The 21,010-nt window shown below is 49.1% G+C and overlaps 1 protein-coding gene across 1 annotated transcript in view; it reads left to right on the top strand.

The window, feature by feature from the left end:
- The window catches only part of ptpn4a (protein tyrosine phosphatase non-receptor type 4a), a 47,421-nt gene that overhangs the window by 11,265 nt on the left and 15,146 nt on the right, over positions 1 to 21,010 (top strand). Inside the window, exons 2-12 of the mRNA XM_083681763.1 lie at positions 5,206 to 5,360; positions 9,971 to 10,078; positions 10,708 to 10,750; positions 11,075 to 11,153; positions 12,080 to 12,124; positions 12,458 to 12,510; positions 14,734 to 14,854; positions 15,095 to 15,182; positions 16,625 to 16,713; positions 18,443 to 18,506; positions 20,190 to 20,362. Coding sequence (XP_083537889.1) covers positions 5,223 to 5,360; positions 9,971 to 10,078; positions 10,708 to 10,750; positions 11,075 to 11,153; positions 12,080 to 12,124; positions 12,458 to 12,510; positions 14,734 to 14,854; positions 15,095 to 15,182; positions 16,625 to 16,713; positions 18,443 to 18,506; positions 20,190 to 20,362 — 1,001 coding nt within the window. The 5' untranslated portion in view covers positions 5,206 to 5,222. The remainder of the gene's footprint in view (positions 1 to 5,205; positions 5,361 to 9,970; positions 10,079 to 10,707; positions 10,751 to 11,074; positions 11,154 to 12,079; positions 12,125 to 12,457; positions 12,511 to 14,733; positions 14,855 to 15,094; positions 15,183 to 16,624; positions 16,714 to 18,442; positions 18,507 to 20,189; positions 20,363 to 21,010) is intronic.

Below are 21,010 nucleotides of genomic sequence, written 5' to 3'. Positions count from 1 at the left end.
TGTTTCGTAATGTCATGTTTTAATACGTTTGGGTTTGCTAGAAGTGATATTAGCCCAGGCCTACCGTAAATGTGTTAGCTGAGTAGATTTAGTTGCAGTGCACAATTAGGATAGGTCACATTTTTTTATTGACATGCCCCTATACATGTGCAGTAACTGTGGAATTAATCTAGTAACAACATTGCATTAACATGCTGTCAAGAACATTGGTACGTTGCCACAGTAGAGTGTTACTACATAGGTACGGGGCCAATATAGTGTTACGTGTTCGGACAAGTATAATAACCTTTAGAAGATGGATATACTTCGTTATCCTCCTGTATTTGTTGTGGTGTTTAAAGAAAGAAAGAAAGAAAAACAGATCAGCTGTTTGTTTGCTCTGTCAATACATGTGTGTGACATAGAGACACACGGCAGGGTCAAAGGTTCACAGTTCTGTCTGAGCAGAGGACACGGATCTCATGGGGACGCAGATGTCATGATGCTTTTAATCAAGGGAATAAATCTAGGGGTCAACCATTGTCTCAGCTGAGACTTCGTAAGGTTACGGTCTCTTCAGCAGCCTTCTAAGGCTAAGTGGCAACGGTTTGGCATGCATCTGAACCCTGAATCTCTCTTCCCAAGACATTATGGCTTAGAGACCTTGGAAATCTAGTGTGCTTTGACATCTGCAAAATACATACAGTAGTTTACAGAGGCACAGTATGCTTTCAATTAAGGCTGGTTGGTAGCTAACACAGTAAAGCAAATTTTGCCCCAGCAAACACACCGGTCTTAAAAACCACACAACCAGCGCCCTAGAAGCGAGAGCGGAAATTAAGCAGGAGGGGGTAAAAAGTTGTTTTGGCCCAAAGGAGAAAAATGACAAACCTGTGTGCATTCATTTGGCAGCTCAACCCCAGGAAGCAGGCCCTGTAAAGGTCAGGACAAGGAGGCAGGCCGGTGAGCTAGCGACACGGCTAACGCTACGCCGCGCCTGCCCTGCTGCTCAGTGCGGCTCGGCTAGCTGACCTTTGAGCACTGTTTGTGTGCTCAGAATACATTAAAGCTGATGTTCTTGGAAAGGAGCTTTTGTGTGAAACCCTTGGTTGTAAACTGCACCTCACCCCGTCCTCCCCTTTTCTCAGCCCCCTGGCCACTCAGCTGTGAGCTAGCCACTCTCTCACTCTCACAGAAGGGTCCAGTGAACAGCACCAGCCATTGACACTACAATCAGAAACATGGGAAATAAAGTCTTAACCAAAACAAGCCTTGACCTCCATCACAGGCTAGGAGCTTCAGGTCGCTTATACGAGGGCAATCTGAATAACGCTAGCACAGCTGAGAGGAGGAGGGGTTCCCCCCCCCCCCACACACACATTTATTTTGCCCTAGCTATTTATTCTATGTATGAATGGCCTTGAGAGATTGAATGGATTCTCAGAGGAGTTGATGATTGTAATTTGCATAATGGCCTTGCTGTGGAGTGACAGGCAGAATTGGGGTTGAAAGAGAGGGGGACCACAAACACACAAAACATTTACCCAGAATGGGAGGAAGAAGGGGGCAGGGAGGAGAGACGAGGAGTCGGAGACGGGGGAGGAATCCCACTGAGACCAGAAGGTACAAGTCTCCCTGGGCCCCCGGAGTATTCCAGAACATGATCCTAGCTACTGGTTGTTAAGCAGAGTAACTCTAGCTTTATATTCCTTGTCACCTAGAGTGCCCCGTGCTTTACAGTGTTACCGTATTTTCAATTGAGACCCTAGTTGGCCTATTATTTACGATTTCCAAGTTCCCATAACATATTAACAGGCATTTGCTTGTAAAGTAGCTGTCACAAATTACACTACACATTTCCATTCAAATCTGTGGGATTTTATACAATATTTATGTTTTTCTGATGGTCTAAGAAGCAGTGTGGCTTGGACAAATAGTTATTGTGCTGAACCAATCACATTCTTACTTAGTCATAAGTGTATTCATTGTGGCCTAAGCACTGTCAGAGAGATTTTGCTCCAGCCCTGTTTTGACAGCAACTCTTCAGTGGGAAGAACCCTCACTGGTGTCCTGTTGCAAATGCCAGCCAAGATATTTTTGCTTTCTCTGCAAAATGTTTCGTAATCTGTGTTCGTAATGTCTCCATTGCCGATCGCCCGCTCAGTTTGCTCAAGGGCAAACGAACAGTGGTTCAATGTCCTTAAAACAATGAATGCCAATGGACGAAAAACAAACTGCTTTCATTGACCATAAATCTAGTTACTCTGTGACAAGGATTTCAGTGCAGTCATTCTCCACGGCATTCCTCATCTTGTATGCTCATCCTCCTCATCTCTCTCCGTCTCTTTGCTGTCATGTTTACGTGGTCTGACCAATCGCTCCCATTTTATGGTGCAGCTGGTTATCTGGTAGTAACCAGGCCTAACTAGATGACATGCTGTTATGTACTGTAGCTGTACATCGTACGTAGTGGAACAGTTTGTTTTATTACACAGCTAAAATGCAGACCGCACAATAGGTGGTGTCCTGCTGTCTACAAAGGTCAGAGGTCAAATGCTATCCACATTCCTAGGCACCCCCTCCAGGAAATGATACATTCTGCCCAATGTTGTCTGTGTGCCCAGTCCCCCCTCTAATGTTGTCTGTGTGCCCAGTCCTACAGTACATAGCCTACTCCGACTAGAGCTACTAGCTAGGCCTAGCCTATTTCTTCCATACTACTGAAGCAGTGGTAATCTCCCTGTCTTAAACAAGCCTTTCTATTCTTAATTGTTGTCACATACAACAAGGTCACCAGCTACAGTATCTTGGCAGAAAGTCTCGGGTGTGTCCCGGTCTTCTGTAGCTCATGTGTTGAATGATGCAGTGCTTTTTGCTGTTCCTCAAATGCTGTCTCAGTTCTGGTGTGCAGCCTGCTGCTCTCTGCTGTGAGGGATGTCGCGCGTGCGATTCCTTTGAGCTTTTCTTCATATTCTCTAATCTGTACTGTCATAAACCAAACAAAGTATTTGTTGTGAGGACACACATCTTTCCTTTGCAGAGGTTTGTCCCTGTTGATGGTAGTTCTGGGGAGGGGACGGGGGACGGGGGGAGAGGGGGAGGGGACAGGAAGGCTGCTGGGCGTCTGTGTTTGTAATAAGCGGAGAGGACCGGAGGATCCCACCGGTGAGGGAAGCTCTGGGGTCAAGAGGCCCAGCCCCACACACATGCAGAGTGCAGAGCCAGGGTCCAGTGTGTTTGTAAGCTCTGCTGACTGGAGGAAGCAATAATGGAAGCACGCTTCCGGAACGTTCTCCCAGGATGGAGAGCTTAGCCGCCCTGTCCTGTCCTGTCCCGGTGCTGTGCCTGGTAGAGCGCTCTGCTGGGTCTGAGTTCTCACTGGGACCTGGTCATGTGTGCAGGACAAGCCTTAGCTGTGGCGCCAGCCTCTGGTTGACTCGCATGTTGAGCATCAGTGAGGAAGCTTCACAATCACACAGACATTCAGAAATGAAGAAGGAATTGAGGAATGTACAGGGAGTTCTTTTTGGAAGGCAGTTCCTATTTTTCTGTGGTTCGTACACACACACTCCGGCCCCGCTCACTGCAGTCTCACTACAGCTCCATCACCGTAGTTTAGATGGTGGTTCAGTGCCTGGATTATAATGAAAAGCTATTCTGGCTCCTGGTCGTCCTGGGGGCTCGGGGCAGGCGCTCAGCTGAGAGGCTGAAGAGAACAGAACAGCCCATAGCTGTGTGTCACAGAGCTGCCAGCCGCAGCGACAACGCTTCCACATGACTTCCCCTCTCGTCTCCGCTCGCCAATCCGCCCGATTCACTGGCCAACATGTCTGACACGATGACACCACGGTTGTGAGGGTGAGCAGGCTGCCGCGGAGCTGCAGGCCTGACGGAGACGGAGAGACTCTCCGCTCTGCCGGACGCTCGATTGCAGATGACTCCCTTTCACATCGCTGTAACCGCCATCAACTAAGTTGACGTGATTAGACCTGACCCAGAGAGATAGTCAAGTTTTTTTTTTAGTTTTTTTTTTTTTAAGTTTACTATGTAAAACTGTATCAGGTCATGTCACAGATAGACCTATGGGTTTACAGCCATAAGTAATCCTTGGGGCTGGCGCCTTCTTAAATGGCAACACTAATCTTTCCCAAGTATCCCCTGCGCCTAGAACACAGTCTATAAACACATATAGACCAAGACTTGTTTATCAGCCATCTAGCTCTTAACAGATAATACTCTTAACCACCACATGATCAATCGGCTCCGTGAGAGGCCTAGGAGGAACAGTTATAGACCATATATATATATGCCATTTTGCTGACGCTTTTATCCAAAACGACTTACATTGCAGTGAGTACGTACATTTGAGTATATATGGTCCGAGCAGGAATCACACCCACAACCTAAGCGTTGTTAGTGCCATGCTCTACCAACTGAGCCACAGAGGACCACGTAGAATGAATCTGGTGTGTGTTGGTGATGGAACCCCTCCATGGATGATTGTGTGTTCCCAGAAACGCAGGAAAAAGTAGGGCTACATGGTAGGCTGGTTTGTGGGAGTGCTGTTGTAATTCTCATGTCTGCAGTGGTCCACTATGGAGTGTGGCCCCTGGGCTCCCCCTGCAACATCTGTATTCATCTCATCTCATCTCACTTTCACACATCATGCCAATGTCCTGCCACTCGCCATCAGAAATGGCCCTGATCGTGACAACAGCTCAGGAACGCAACGAAAATCTTCCAGATGGATCCGTCGAGTTTAAACGAAAAGGGGGTGAGGGGGGGGGGGGGTGCTTATGTAGGCCTATCCTATCTCGAGGGGATGATTGCTGTAGTCGTGGCTGTGTGTGTGTGGGTGTGTGTGTGTGTGTGTCTTTATGTGCATTTGGTTTCCATCTGAGAGTTCACATGGAATGGCATCTCATTCAGCACGCACTGCCTATTCATTTTCATTCTTTTCACATGAAGCACTTGTTGCCCCCCTGTGCCTGTTCAGGCTTGTAGCCGCTGTGTGCTAATATCAGCATTACGGGGGAGAATAGACTGTGTTTCCATCTGATTTGGACGTAGCTTGCCATTTTGACTCGTACCCTGTTCTGACGGATTGTTTTTTAAATGAGTTGTTTTTAGAAATGAAACTTGTGAGTGTTCATTATCTGGTAGAGCCTGGGTGTCAGTTTTCTCACAGCCCTGTCTATCTCTCTCTCTTCTCTCTCTCTCTCACAGACCCTGGTTGGACCGTAATGACCGCACGCTTCCGGTTGCCTGCTGGCAGATCCTACAATGTCCGGGCGTCGGAGCTGGCACGCGACAGGCAGCACACGGAGGTGGTCTGCAACATCCTTCTCTTGGACAACACCGTCCAAGCCTTCAAAGTTAACGTAAGTACTGCAGCCTCTTGTGTCTGTTTACAGATCCACTTCAAGGGGCTCTTAATGTTCCAACACTGGCCCGTTTAACTGTCTCTACTACAGAAGACGTGTCGGCCCTTATTTTGTTTTGGTTGATCTTCATTCTTTGAGTGCAATGACATAAAAGCCTGTGGAACTCTTTACCATGTGTCAGTGGGGACCGTAAGAAAGAACACGGCTTCTTTAGAATCCGAGCTAGAGCTGTCCCCAGCCAGCCGCTCCTCTCATCCTGTGGGGGGGGGGGCTGTGGGGGGTTGGGGGGGGGGGCTACAGCCCTCTCACCGTGGAATGCCTAACATTCCTGCTTACAGAGGAGCCTCCCGAAGGCTGCTGCACAGTCAAGTACATACTCGCACATAGCGTCTCCGTCTACGACACACACCACACGAATAGACACACACACACACACACACACACACACACACAGAGAGGCATGCACGCATGTGCACACACACACACAGGCATGCACGCACGCAAACATACACACGCAGGTATACACACACACACACACACACACACACCATACAAACACACACACACACAGTGCCAATCAGGACAGGAAAATCATAGTCTTCTGGTGATTGCAACACCAGTGTCTTCCCTCGCGAAAGGGAGGAGTGACTGCGACATGGTTTGCGAAAGAGAGGCGGCCACAGGAGAGACATGTTTGCCACAGGACAATTGTTTTCACTTCTGTCATTATTCAGTCAGAGGAAAAGCCTCCCTCCAAACAAGCGTTTCAGGATTATTGGGCTGTGTGGCGAGGCCCGGGCAGGCCCCATTACACAATCATATCCGATGTCAATATTAATATCAATGTGATTATGCAAACTCTGCCCCGCACTGCAGGTTATGTAACCTCCCGATGAATCTGGAAAGATTCTTGTCAGTTTGATATAACCGCCATCTGCTGCCCAGCGATAGAGCAAGAACATGTGACCCGGCCTTGAATCCGTTACTGTACACGATGAATCAAGATCAGCTTCCCTCGGATTTCCTCCTTTCCCCGCGGTCACACATCGATTTGTACTCTGCGACGTAACAAGAGTTCAATTGATCGCATTTGGCCAACCCTCAGTGAGTGACATTCCCTGGTTATTCCTCTGGATGGGGGGAGTTGGGGGGGGGGGGGGGGTCAAGAGGGTATCTAACTAAGGGCGTGAGCGATTGTTGGTGTAAAAGACAGGTGGTCACGGTAAATATTTCCATTCTTGGGATGTATTTGTGTGTGTGTGTGTGTGTGTGTGTGTGGTTGGAGGTGGGTGGGATAGGGTTTTTGCTCGATCGCCGCATGTGTGCAAGGCAAGCCTGAAGGGTGTGTGTGTGTGCGTGGTGTTGTGTGTGGAGTGTGCGTGTGTTTGTGTTTGTGTGTATACAATGCTGGATACCCGTATATGGTGTCCTCCTGTGTACAGTATGTGTCTGTGTGGGTAGCCCCATGCCCCAGTCATGCCCCAACCCCCGGCCCCACCTTCGGGAGAGAGGGAGGGAGAGAGAGAGGGAGGGGAGAGAGAGAGAGGGGGGGGGAGAGAGGGGGGGGAGGGAGAGAGGGAGAGAGAGAGAGAGAGGGAGGGGAGAGAGAGAGAGAGAGAGAGACACACAGAGACACAGACACTCCCCTGCCTGCCTGCCTGCCTGTCTACCTCTGCTCCTGGACAAGCTGCCTCATGTCTCTCTACATTTCCCTCATACCTCATCCATGCACACACTCAAGTGCCCCCGAGCCTCCTATTCACACACCAGGGATCCATCTCCCTCTCTGTAGACGCTTAACGATGTTCTAGATGAATCCGGTTGATTCATGTTCACAGTGCTTGGTGTTTAGACCTAGCCTACATGTTTTCGCATTCCTCTATTCTTTTCACCAGACGTTTATGCAGCGACCCCTTATTAGAGGTCTGTTTGACTAATTCCATTCAGACCCCCCCTGCCTGCCTTCACCCAAACATGGAACATAGAGTTTATTTTTCCTCTCTTTTCCCTTCTCCCTCACGACTCCAGTTGTCCTCACACCATCTCAGCCTCTCTCTCCTCTCCTCTCTCTCCTCTCCTCTCCTCTCCTCTTCTCTCCTCTCCTCTCCTCTCAGAGGGGGGGGGATTGATGAAGATCAGCACAAAGACTGTTTGTTTCGCTCTGCCGGGTCGTCAATCACCCCCACTCGTTTCTTCTCTCTCTCTCTCTCTCTCTCTCTCTCTCTCTCTCTCTCTCTCTCTCTCCCCTCTCTCTCTCTCTTCTCTCTCTCTCTCTCTCTCTCTCTCTCTCTCTCTCTCTCTCTCTCCCTCTCTCTCTCCCTCCCTCTCTCCCAGGCTTTAGTGGGGATCAGAGCCCTGGCCTATTGCCATTGTGCTCCACAGAGACTGGGCTTGTAGCTCTCTCTGTAATTCACAGCTCTCTCTGAGATAACTGAAGGATCTTTCAAGGCCCACGTTAATCTAGCTGGCCCACTCTCGCAACCTCAAAGAGAAAGTGGTTAACTGACATGCAATGTGAAAAATGTTTGGATTTGCCTATTGTGTGTGTGCGTGTGCGTGTGCGTGTGCGTGTGCGTGTGCGTGTGCGTGTGTGTGTGTGTGTGTGTGTGTGTGTGTGCTTGTCCCTGCCACCATTTAAATAATGCAGGGCTGTTGGCTCTGGCTGCATTTGCACATTTGTCCCGACGCTTTTAGAATACTAGTGGAGAAGACCGCCTGAGAGCTCGCTCCAGAAACGCCACAGAAAGCTCCCACATCCAGCCAGAAAACCCACTTCAGACTACCACACACACACACACACACACAGTATATCTAGACTGAACACACGCACACCCACACACACATACAAACACACATACACACACACACACAGTATATCTAGACTACACACACACACACACAAACACACACACACACACACACACACACACACACACTGATACATTGTACCACAGTAGTATCTGTGAATAGATGAGGACATGAGCTGCAGGAATGTGCGCTTCTTCCTCCAAATAGTTTTTCGTGATCCCATTATGCAATAAACACCTCCTTCCAAACTCTCCTTAGAAGTCGTGTTATGAAATGAGAGAATTCTTTCCCAGCCCATTCATATGGCTGAATGTCAGCCACATGGTTAATTGGCTGAGTTGGCCCGAGCTTTGAGTCAACTGTGTGAATTTCTATGTGCTACCCATGCAATATGTCACATCCCCCAAGATTAGGTCAACTGCTCAGGCATTGTGTGTGTGTGTGTGTGTGTGTGTGTGTGTGTGTGTGTGTGTGTGTGTGTGTGTGTGTGTGTGTGTGTGTGTGTGTGTGTGTGTGTTCAGTCTATATATACAGTGTGTGTGTGTGTTCAGTCTCCATATACAGTGTGTGTTGTACGATGTGTGTGCCCCCCTTTTGACGTCTGGCGCTGGGCCTCTCCATGCATAAGTAAGCCCCGTGCTCTCAGCAGAGAGCGATCCGATTGGTGCGTTAGCCAGGGTCAAGAGGGCACATGACCCAGTGAGGTCGGGGTCACGTTCCTCTCTCCATCGGCCCATCTGTCTCCTCCTCTTCTCCCACTCCCACCTTTTATTATTCATCATGTTAATCTGCGCTTATGCGTCGGGCGCTAGTCTCGCCGTTAGCATCATGGCGGTTTCGCTGCGTTCCAGTTTGCCTATCCGGGGCGACCTACTAACCCCAGCAGAGGCTCTAGACGGCGGGGCATCAGTGGCAGCGAGAGAGAGCCAGTCCCCATCGCTCGGTGTCCTCCAGCCAGGGGTTGATGCTAAACGCAGTGACGTGAGGCAGAGGTGGGTGGGGGGGGGGGGGGGGCTGTGTTTCCTCACGCTGTCAGCGCACGTTTGACAGAAGCGCAGAGCGGAGCGGCCCAGACTGCCGCCTGGGAGCGATGACACCGACGTGGGCCCGGGGCTGCCAGACCGCCCTCTCTCTCCCAGCGGACCGCCGTGTCAACACTACTGTCCCCGCGCTGGCCGTAGTGGCACGCCACGGTGTGCCGCCAGGGGAGGAAGAGAGGCGGAGGGAGTGAGTGAGTGAGTGAGTGAGAGAGAGAGAGAGAGAGGAGAGGGAGAAGAGAGGATGGTGGTAGCGCTGCAGGGAGGAGAGTGTTTGTCACCGTTTCTCTCCCGGGAACCTCTCTAGACCCGTGCCTGTTGCCGTGGAGGCTTCCCAGGAAAAACTGGGGCCGGGCACAGGGCTGTAGTTATAGTAGGCCTACATAATTTATTGTTCGGCCTACATCATTGATGGTTCTATTTTGTAAATGTTTTGCTGTTTTTTTGTTCATATTTTGCTATTTGTACATTTTTTTGTTCATATTTTTGTTCATATTTTTTTGTTCAATGTATTGTTGTTTTTTTACGTCCTATGCACCAACCTCACCAAGTCAATTTCCTGTATGTGTAAATATACTTATACAAATAAAAGGATTGTGATTGTGATTCTGAGTTGGCTGTAGGACCGGTCACACTCACTCTCCCCTTCAATGGCTGTCGACTGGTTTGTGTTTCACACAGGTAATCCTCACTCTTTGTCTTTTTCTTTCTTCTTTTTCTCTCTCTCTCTCTCTCTCTCTCTCCCCCTCTCTCCCTCTGCAGAAGCACGACCACGGTCAGATCCTGCTGGATGTAGTGTTTAAACACCTGGAGCTGACAGAGAGGGACTACTTCGGTCTGCATCTGGCTGACGACTCCTCCGACAGTCTGGTGAGTGCAAAGGTCAGCAGCCTCGCTCCGATAAAGCACCATTTACACTCCATACGCTATTCAGCGCAGCGCTAGTCAAGTGGCAGTACTGTAATTCCTGCTCTTACATGGTTCCCTTTCACTAGTGCTATATTTGTATCTGCAAGGTTAGAGTAAACTTCTTCAATTCATACAAGCCACCTTCCATTCATCTATTATTGGAAGCCTCCATTGATGTTAATGGTAGTTTGAGGACACACAGTGTGGTGAGCCAGTTATACCACAGCATTGTGCTCACTGATCCAGACCAGTGTTAGAATTAGCAGGAGGTGTGTGTGTGTGTGTGTGTGTGTGTGTGTGTGTGTGTGTGTGTGTGTGTGTGTGTGTGTGTGTGTGTGTGTGTGTGTGTGTGTGTGTGTGTGTGTGTGTGTGTGTGTGTGTGTGTGTGTGAGAATTTGCTTGCACTGTGGTAGCTATAGATCAACAGGCTACTTTTCCCATCTGGCAGGGTGGGTGGTGGGTGGGTGGGGGCGTAGTTGGGTGGGGGGTGGTTGGGAGGGGGGTGGTTGGTGGTGAATTATTGAGTGGCAGTAGGGTTGCTGAGGAACTAGTATGGTGTCATTGAGTTTCTCTTCATCAATATTTTACAGAGGTGGCTGGATCCAAACAAACCCATCAGGAAGCAGCTGAAAAGTAGGTGGAATTTACGCTTACGTCACCGTGACCTGCAATTACTGTTTTTGGAATGAATGAATGAATGAATGAATGAATGGATGGGTGGATGGATGGATGGATGACTGAATGATTGAATGAATGGATGGATGGGTGGATAGATGGATGACTGAGTGATTGAATGAATGAATGAATGAATGAATGATTGAATGGATGGATGGGTGGATGGACGACTGAATGAGCATTTTATTGGTCCACTTGGAAACTTTCCTCAGATATAAGAAGCACAGTGTTAATGGAATATTCACTTGTTCAGAAATGATTTATCATCTTTGTTTGTTTCAGGGGGATCGCCGCATAACCTGAGCTTTAGGGTGAAGTTCTTCGTGACGGACCCTAACAAACTACAGGAGGAGTACACCAGGTGAGCACAGTGTGGCGCGCCTCCTCCCCCCGTCCTCCCCTCGCTTCGTCCTCAAAAAGCCGGGGAGGAGAGAATATGTCAGGGGAGGAACCTAGATCTTCTCCTCCGATGCGTGTTCAGTGGGACGCGGGTGGGGGACGGAGGAGAGGACGCGAGAAGAGTCGTTTTCCTAACAATTGAGAAAAGGCTAAGGAGATTACGTGCTATAGGGTCTCTTTTAAACCAAAGACGAGTATTAAACAATTACACGTACAAAAGCCCCATCAAAGCTTCTAATTCGTCTAAATAGGATGAATAGACTAAACTGCTTAGGGCCCTGTAGGGTTTAAGAGCTTGCTATCAGTTAGATGAGATAAACAATGGAGTCTGACCAACGTTGTCCAACCGAGCATGGCGCTAACAACGCTTAGGTTGTTGGGTTTGATTCCTATATACTGAAATGTATGCACTCACTGCAATGTAAGTCGCTTTGGATAAAAGCGTCAGCTAAATGGCATATATTATATTGTATATTAACCCACAGTGCTGGTAGACTCCTTTTTTATTGGACTCGGAGTAGCAAGCAGAGAGGAACAAGGGGGGCTGTCTGTGGAAGAGCCTGGCCAGAGGAGGAGTTCATGGTCAATTAAGACAGAGTTGCAACTAGTCTGGTGACTCTGGTGCTGCTTATTGAATCCATGCACTCAGACGTGACCTTGCTTCACCAGCCTTATCAAGACGAGGTTCACTTTGTATCGCCGAGATACAAAGAGCCGTGTGAATGTTGTTTTCGTGACTACGGTACACTCTTGAACACTAAATATAGGAAACATCCCAATGCAAGGCTCTGTGTAGAGTTGACCATAGACTGTGTTCACATGACCGTTATTTCGATATTTCCAGGAGCCTATGACGTTGTTTCTGATGTAATGCACGTTTCTCCATAGGTACCAGTATTTTCTCCAGCTGAAGCAGGACATACTGACTGGAAGGTGAGTTTGCTGTCCTTACAGTTACATATGAGGCTACCACGACAGCAGGGGAGGCTGGTGGAGGTAGAAATCGGAGGATGGGCTCATTGTAATACATCGAATGCAGTCGAACACACGTGTTAGACACCGCTCCGCATTTCAATCCATGCATTACAATGAGCCTGTCCTCACTTCTACCTCCACCAGCCTCCCCTGCACTACAGCCTCGGCCTACAGTCATTACTCTCGTGCCAATGGGCCAGTAGTAACCGTGGCGGCCGCTGAGAAAAGCTTTATCGATTTTCTCATTGATCCAACTGAATCAATTTTGTGTGTGTGATGTGTGCCCCTCAGACTGCCCTGTCCGCACAACACTGCCGCGCTCCTGGCATCCTATGCTGTTCAATGTAAGTATCCTTCACCTCCCATGCACTCAAGATAAGGATGTTAATTATCAGGAACATGATCTTCCCATGGTAGCTGCACCCTGGTGATTACCGTGGGTTATTCAATTGCTTTTATTGTGAGAACATCAAGGCAAGTTGTGTGGAACCCTTTCTATTAGGGTCAGCGTACTCATCAGAGCTTCTCATGATTACCAATAGTCACTCTTTGTTATGGACGCTTGCATAACATTTACCACGTCAAATCCAATTTATTCTCTCATCCCCCTCTCCCAATGAGACAAGCAGTTTTCAGTGGAGCCTGAAATCAGCCATAATCCACTCTTTATGCCCCAAACCCGGTACGCGAAAGCAGTTCAGGGCAACAGCAGTAATGTATTTATAATTAGTGTGTTTTCCACACAGTTTTTTGTCCTCAATTTATCTGTGTGTGTGTGTGTGACTCTGTTGTTGGAGTGTGACTGGCCTTCTGCCAATCATGTATAGCAGACCACTGTGTGTACAACCACCACATTCAGTCCACTGGTCATCCCAATCTAGCCTGGCTCAGTATTGGACGTGCTAGCCTAGCCTAGCCTTGCCTAGTGACCCTGGCTCCCTGTGTTGTGGCCCCGAGCCTGGCTCATTTTAGCCTATCTTAGCCTAGCCTAGCCTAGCCTAGCAGAGTGACCTCCCTGTGTTGAGGACACAGGGAGTGACCTCCCTGTGTTGTGGTTCCTAGCCTGGCTGATTATAGCCTAGCCTAGCCTAGCACAGCCCGGCTCCCTCTGTCATGGCCCTCTAGCCTGGGGAGCGTGTCCTGCCCTGCCAGCCTCTGTCCCTAGCCTGACCTGAATAATGACTCCTGACAGACTGCAGCGACCGGAGCCTATTTGGTCTGTCTATTCCCACCGGAGTGCTTCACTCCGCTCAACACTGCTCTCCAAACTCTCCAGGGCTTTTACTGTGTGGAATTCCACTGCTATATAGGTCAGAGGGATTTGAACTGGCACTGGACCTCCAACATCACATCACATCACACACACAACCGTGTCCGTGTCCAGATTTCTCCCTCGGCTCCACGTCTGCCCCGATTATGAAGATTAATGTGTACCACGTGGTCCTCTGTGGCTCAGTCGGTAGAACATGGCGCTAACAACACTTAGGTTGGGGGTTCGATTCCCGCTGGGACCCTATATACTGAAAAATGGATGCACTCACTGTAATGTAAGTCGCTTTGGATAAAAGCGTCAGCTAAATGGCATCTATTATTATTATTATTACTATGGGAAGAACAGGACGGAACAGTGAATGCTGGTAATTCGGTTAGTTTCGCGAAAGTGGTAAGGCTGATTGAATTAAACCATGTCTAGGAACGCATTCTACTGAAAGCCTTCACGTCCTTGTTGTTGTACAGTACTGTTTTGTTTGTCTTCCATGGTGCACACGCAAACATCCGTGGGCAGTTGACCGCTTTGCTATACGTTGTGGTTCTTTTGTGTGCGCGTCTTCAATAACCCCGTTTTGAATTGATCCGTTTGTCAATATGGTCGTGAACCGGTGGTTAAGCGGTGCGCTCGTATGAATTGAGGCCGCTTCTCACACACACGACCGCAAGCCAATAGCCCACAGCCACTTACAAGTACAGTACCGGTCAAAAGTTTGGACACACCTTCTCCTTCAATGGTTTTTCTTTTCTTTTGATTGTTTCCTACGTTGTAGATTCATATTGAAGACATCGAAACTAGGAAGGAACACATATGGAATTATGTAGTAAACAAAAAAAGTGTTAAACAAACCAGAAACCAGGTTTATGTTTTAGATTCTTCAAAGTAGCCACCTTTTGCTTTGATGACAGCTTCGCACACTCTTGGCGAGGTGCGTCCAAACTTTTGACTGGTACTGTACATGCTGGAACGGCTGGAGGAGCATGGGAATGCGTTATCACCTGTCTCTTTTCATGAATAGACACCAGAACCCAGGTTTTCAGTTCCCTTCCTCGCTTCTATTAATACCTCGGTTGAAGCAGTACGTTCATTCACTGTGGTCTAGTTATTCACAGATAAACACAATCCAATCCGGTACGACTACATTAACCCTCTCAAGGGGAATTGTGCAGATATTACAGAACCGTCATCATCTCACACACACTTAAACTTAACCTTCTCTATCCCCCTCTTCCCACCCCTCTCCCTCCCTCTCTCTCTCTCTCTCTCTCCCTCTCCCTCTCTCTCTCTCTCTGCGTAGCTGAGCTGGGGGACTACAGTGACTCGGAGCATGCACCTGGTTACCTCTCAGAGTTCTGCTTGTTCCCCAACCCGCCCCAAGGCTTCGACAAGGAGGTCACCAAACACCACCAGCAGCACAGGTAGAACCCCCCCCCCCCCTCCCCACACACACACACACACACACACACACACCTCCCCACCAAACCTTAGCAGACCGGCAGCCCTCTTTCTCTCTCTCTCTCTCTCTCTCTCTCTCTCTGTCTCTCTGAACTTCAGTGAATGGGCGTCATGCTGAGTCTGTCCTCTATCTTCTTTTACACCTCTGTGTCTCTCCTTTATTGCTGCCTCTCTCACCTTCTCTCTCTCTCTCTTCTTCCCAGTGGTCTGTCTCCTGCCCAGTCAGAGTTTAATTACCTGAACACAGCACGGACGCTGGAACTGTACGGAGTGGAATTGCACTATGCAAGGGTAAGGCTGCTCCCCTGTGTGTGTGTGTGTGTGTGTGTGTGTGTGTGCATACGTGTGTGTGTGTGTGTGTGTGTGTCTGTGTGGGTATATTTTTGTACGTCCTGGATACAGTCGAGCCACCCCCGCCCGCTTCACTGCCACAGCTACAGCAGAAAAGCCACTTTCCAGGGCAACCCTGATTACACACCACTGTTCCATAGCAGTGCAGGCAGTAATCTAGGCAGGTAGAACTGGGTCGGGGAGGGGGGGGCGGCGACGCCATGCATGTCATTTTAATGTACAGTATGCCTGTCCCTTCTGCTCTCACCACTTGGGCCTCAGAAAGCCTTTAACTCATTCAATGCCGAGGGTGAATGAAGTCTCCCGAATTGTCACCGTCCCAGAGTGCCAAGGGGTTGCTTTAATCGCCAGAAATGCATACATGATGATGCCTCATTTTGTAGCCAATAAAAGTATTGTTGCTAGGTAAACACCACGTAAAACACTTGGCACTCTAGGTGGTGAGTGTTCCGGAATGCTTTGGCAGTTGGTGAGTTAAGCCAATGAGGAACAGCAGAGCCACGCAGCTCACACAGACAGTCATAGTCCAGTGTGTGTAGGGAAGAGACCAGTGGAGGCTGGTGGAGGCAGAAATCGGAGGACGGAGTCATCGTAACGGAATGGAATGGATTTGAATGCGAGCCCATCCTCCGACAATGAGCACCGTCCTCCGATTTCCGCCTCCACCAGCCTCCCCTGGAAGAGAGACACAGACAGTAGAGCACTCCAGTGTCACAAGGCCAGCCTGACTGTAAACGACAGAGATTCCCTCTTTGTGCAACGACACAAGACTATTTTGACCCCAGACGATGTCTGTGTGTCTTTGCGAGGTCGCTTAGCTGCGTCTTTCTATACGTCTGTCTGGGTTTGGATGTCTGGATATTTTTCTCAGGGAAATGGGTTCATTAGGAAGAGAAGTGGTTGATGCAAAGACGAGGTCGGACACAGAGAAGTGGTCTGAACACCGTTCTGAATGTCAAGTTGCCTCCTCCTTTTTATCTCCATCCAGCCAGTGCTGTAGACTGCAGAGTGAATAGACTGCATTTATGAAGCACCTTTCTGTGGGCCTCAGACTGCTTCATAGTGTGTATGGGGTAAATCACCTCATCCACTGTCATGCTCACCCAGCACCCAGCTGGAGGATGCCTGCCACGGCAGCTGGGATGCTGACCACACATTGTTGTGGCAGTTTTAAGCTGGGGACCTGAGCAGACCCCCCCCCCCCCGCCACTCCTCTGCTGCCACAGAGAGAGAAAGATGGCCGTAGTCTGGGCCTTGGGATCCCAACAGGCTGTACACTGTCAAGAGGCTTAGACTCCTAATCTTAGGCCCTCATTGATTTGCTTGCTTCCTTCCTTCCTTCCTTCCTTCCTCCCCCTCTTCCTCCCCCCTCTCTGTTCCAGGATCAAAGCAACACAGAGATTTTAATTGGGGTGATGTCAGCAGGGATCGTGGTTTACAAGAACAGGGTACGAATCAACTGCTTTCCATGGTGAGTGACACGCCGGAGATTCCCATTTTACCACAAACAAACAGAGGTTACCGTTTCAATTAGAGGATGAATTTGATTACTGCTTCAAGGGAATTGTTTGTAATCACAAAGAGGATACACCGTATTGTAAGTGTGTACTGTGCGTGTGCGTGTGCGCGTGCTACCAAGGAGAGGAGAGTTTATTCATTTCTACAGAATATATCATTTAATCATTTTTCGGAAGCTGACTTGCTGAGGCGTTTAGAAGACGGTGTCTGTGAAATATCAATCTTCTTCTTCTTAGCATCTGAGACATTCACTGTTTACGTTTCATATTAATCTTTAAACCTCAGATCACCATTCCCAGAGCCTCCTTTCAGAGCAGACACCATGGGGCGTAGGCTTTAGTCGATCATCTTTGAGGCCAAAAGCTTTAATTCTTAGAAATCTGTAACATTCAGCAGAGTTGGTGAAGCTACTGTAAATATGTGCCAGGGGTGGGATGGTGCAACCCAAATCCCCTCAAGACGAGTGATAATCCACACCACCCTCCCTTCACACACACACACACACACACACTCTCTCTCTCTCACACACACACACACATACACACACACACACTCCAAGCTCACACACACACACACCCCAAACTCTCTCTCTCACACACACACACACACACACACACACACTCCAAGCTCACACACACACACCCCAAACTCTCACACACACACACACACACACACACACACACACACACACACACACACACACACACACACCCCAAACTCTCTCTCACACACACACACCCCAAAAGCTCTCACACACACACACACACACACACACACACACACACACACCCCAAACACACACACACGCACACACCCCAATCCCAACCCCCCACCAGCTCCTCACAGTACACACACTCCCCATTATTTAAAGCCAGCTGCTTGCCGTTGCACAGACAGCTTATTTTAAGTGTATTGGCTCAGATGCTTCCAGTCAGGCTAAATTTAGGGCTCCTAACGGTGGCGGCGCGTTTTGCAACAGCTGTCCGTCACCGTCACGTGAGAGGTATGGCTCCTAACGACCACTCTCTCTTTCCTTCTCTTTCCCTCATCCCTTCCACTGAAAGGCGGTGTGTGTGAGTGTGTGTGTTGAGTGTGTGTTGAGTGTGTGTGAGGGTGTGTGTGTGTGTGTGTGTGTGTGTGTGTGTGTGTGTGTGTGTGTGTGTCTGTTTGGGGTGTGTGTGTCTGTTTGGGGTGTGTGTGTGTGTACTCCTCACAAAGAGAAGGGAACACTGATATCTTGAGTTGTGTGGATTCTGCCTTGGTCCTATTTATGTCTGCAAAGGGCTGACAAATAAGCATCGCTTAGATGGGGCATGACTCACTGCCTTGGAGGGAGGGAGAGAGAGAGAGCAGGGGGGGAGAGAGAGAGAGGGAGAGCGGGGGGGAGAGAGAGAGGGAGAGCGGGGGGGAGAGAGAGAGGGAGAGCGGGGGGGAGAGAGAGAGGGAGAGAGTGTGTGTGTGTGTACGCTGTGTGTGCATGAGTAAGAATGTAAAATATATTTAGCTGAGCTGTGAGTCATGGCTAAGTGGGAGCGGGGGGAGGGGGAGGGGGAGGGGATTAGGCTTGATCAGGAGACATTTTGATGTCAGCTGCAGCGCCTCTGATTTGAGCCGTGAAGGGGACCCCTCGCCACTGACACAGACACTGAGGCAGTTCTGTTTGTGTTTCTCCTCTCTTTCAGGTTGAAGATTGTGAAAATATCGTTCAAGTGCAAGCAGTTTTTCATCCAGCTGAGAAGAGAAGTGGTGGGTATTTTTTCTTTTCTTTCTTTCTTTTTTTTTTTTTAATACTTTTTTTCATCGCAGCTATGTGTTTCGAGTCATAATAGTCTTGCATAGACTTGCAGAGAAACTGGGACTTATCCAGCTCCATACAGCCGTAATATATTCAAGTTCTGCCCCCACAAGGGTGTGTGAGTGTGACTTTGTTTCCAGCACACTGGCGATCTTGCAAACTCACCCAATAATTGACTGGATCATGTAAAATACAGTACGGCTGTTTCCTAATCGTGATAAACCCCTAACTGCCTCCCTCCTCAGGGGACTGGTCCTATCGTACTCCTAATGTCTCTCCACTACTGATGCAGTCACTTCCCTCCTACTCCCTGGCCATGAATCTCAATCAGAAATAACCATCTTCCAACATTAACAAGCGTGTAGCCCCCTCGCTGAGCCCTGGGTATTTGTTTATCTGAGTAGCTGGCTACGCATAATCACTGGCCCCGCTGTCACAGGACTCAGGCATGAGCCTCTTAACTGCCTATTAATTATGGAGAATAGATAATGCATTTTGCGTGTGGTGGCAGGGGGGGAAGCGTGATCCGAAGGCGAATCGAAAGCGCTGCAGGCCAGCAGCCCCCCACCTAACACCCCAACACCCACCCACCACCCCCCCTCCCTCCTCCCCCTTCACCAACACCGTTAGTTTCACCCACGCTGGAATCCCAGGAAAAATAGATCCCCTAAAACAGCCCGGCTCAATCACGGATGCAGAGAACTTCTCCGCTTCCAGAACAGTCGTACTGAAAGCACGGTGGCACGGCGGGCGCCCGTTGGTGTCTAAGTGTGTTATTCACGGGCAGACGGGGGTGCGGCGACCCCGAGGAAGAACGATGACGGCCGGTCATTCAAGCATGGGTCACGGCACTAAAAACTAAAACAAAACAGGAAATAAGTTCCCCCCCCTTTTTCTTTTTTTGTTTTGTTTTCCTGGACGAGTCTCAAGTGAGCGATGAAGTGGCCTTCGTACTTTATCCTCCAGGCTAGTACAGTATGAGGCTAGTACACTCCCGTAAATGTGCTTACAGTCTTGTGAAAAGCCTGTTTTTCCCTAAAGGCCTGTTGTCAATCTCTGTTGTGTACAGCAGAAGCCGTACAGGGCCAGTCTAGGCTACGTTATGCACAAGTAGTGGGGGAGGTGTCTTCACAACAAGCGGCATATCCCCTCCGAAGACCTCCTTGTGGGTGGGGGGGGGGGGGGGTGCAGACAGAGATTAACCCCCTGCTGCCTGTGTCCTTGCGTGACAAACCTGACAGATCATGGTCGTTAATCCTACACACTCCTCCCTTCCCTCTCTACACCTCCCCAAAAAACTGCTACCAGAGACTCAGGCATGCAAGACACCACACACACATACTACACACACACACACACACACACACACACACACACTACACACATACACAGACTCTCCCTTTGCCCTACAGTAGGTCAGACCACAGAAAGAGTAACATATAATGTAGCTCACACCGCGTCCTACAGAGGCTCTGGATGGGAGGCTGCAGCATGCGCTTCAGAGGTGCCAGACACTGTGGTGTCCTCAGTATGGTGTCCTGTCTCATTTATCATGACTGTTCTCACTCACTCTCTCTCTCTCTCCCTCCATTTAACCCTCCTTTTCACCCCCACCCCCCTCCCCCCCCCCAAAGAATGAGACGCGGGAGAATCTGCTGGGTTTTAACATGGTCAACTACCGGGCCTGTAAGAACCTATGGAAAGCTTGTGTCGAACACCACACCTTCTTCCGCCTGGATCGGCCTGTTCCCCCGCAGAAAAACTTCTTCGCCCACTACTTCACTCTAGGCTCCAAGTTTCGCTACTGGTAAAAGAACTCCCCAGTTCTCTCACACACGCACAAACATGCACGCTTGCATGCGCACGTGCACACACCCACACAGACATGCACACACCCACACAGACACACACACCTACATACACACCCACACATCCACAGACACCCACATACACCCACATACACACGCACGCACACATACATGCATGAACACACACTGAAATGTCAACTCTGGTAAAATGTTTGCTAGGTCATGACAAATAGAATCAATCATCAGTGAGTTGGGAGTTGCGTTATGCTGTTGCCTATCATGGCTCACATCCTGGGGAAAGCATGTGAATTGTTAATGCTGCACAAAAAAGCCCAGCTTGTTTTTGTCAGTCCTTCAAAACCTTTTTTGTCTGTTTTTTTTTTGGGAAAAGGATGTTTTCAATTATTCATTTTGATTCACTTCAAAGATATAGTTCTGAAATAGTGCCCACCAACAAATAAATATAAACTGTTTCCAATGTTGATATGGGTTGAATGTTTGCGGTGAGCTTCCATGGGGGTTGGGGGAGGGGGGGGTTTTAGGCCGTTTTTTTGTTGCATAATTAAAGACACCGTTGTGACGTGACGTGAGCTTCTGAGATGCGGCGGAATGTTACTAAAAGGCTCCTTGGGTGTTGTTGAAACGTT

This window comes from Argentina silus (assembly GCF_951799395.1).
Source record: "Argentina silus genome assembly, chromosome: 12".
Lineage (NCBI taxonomy): Eukaryota > Metazoa > Chordata > Actinopteri > Argentiniformes > Argentinidae > Argentina > Argentina silus.
The sequence above is the reverse complement of the archived record's forward strand: the minus strand, read 5'-3'. Positions and strand labels throughout refer to the sequence as shown.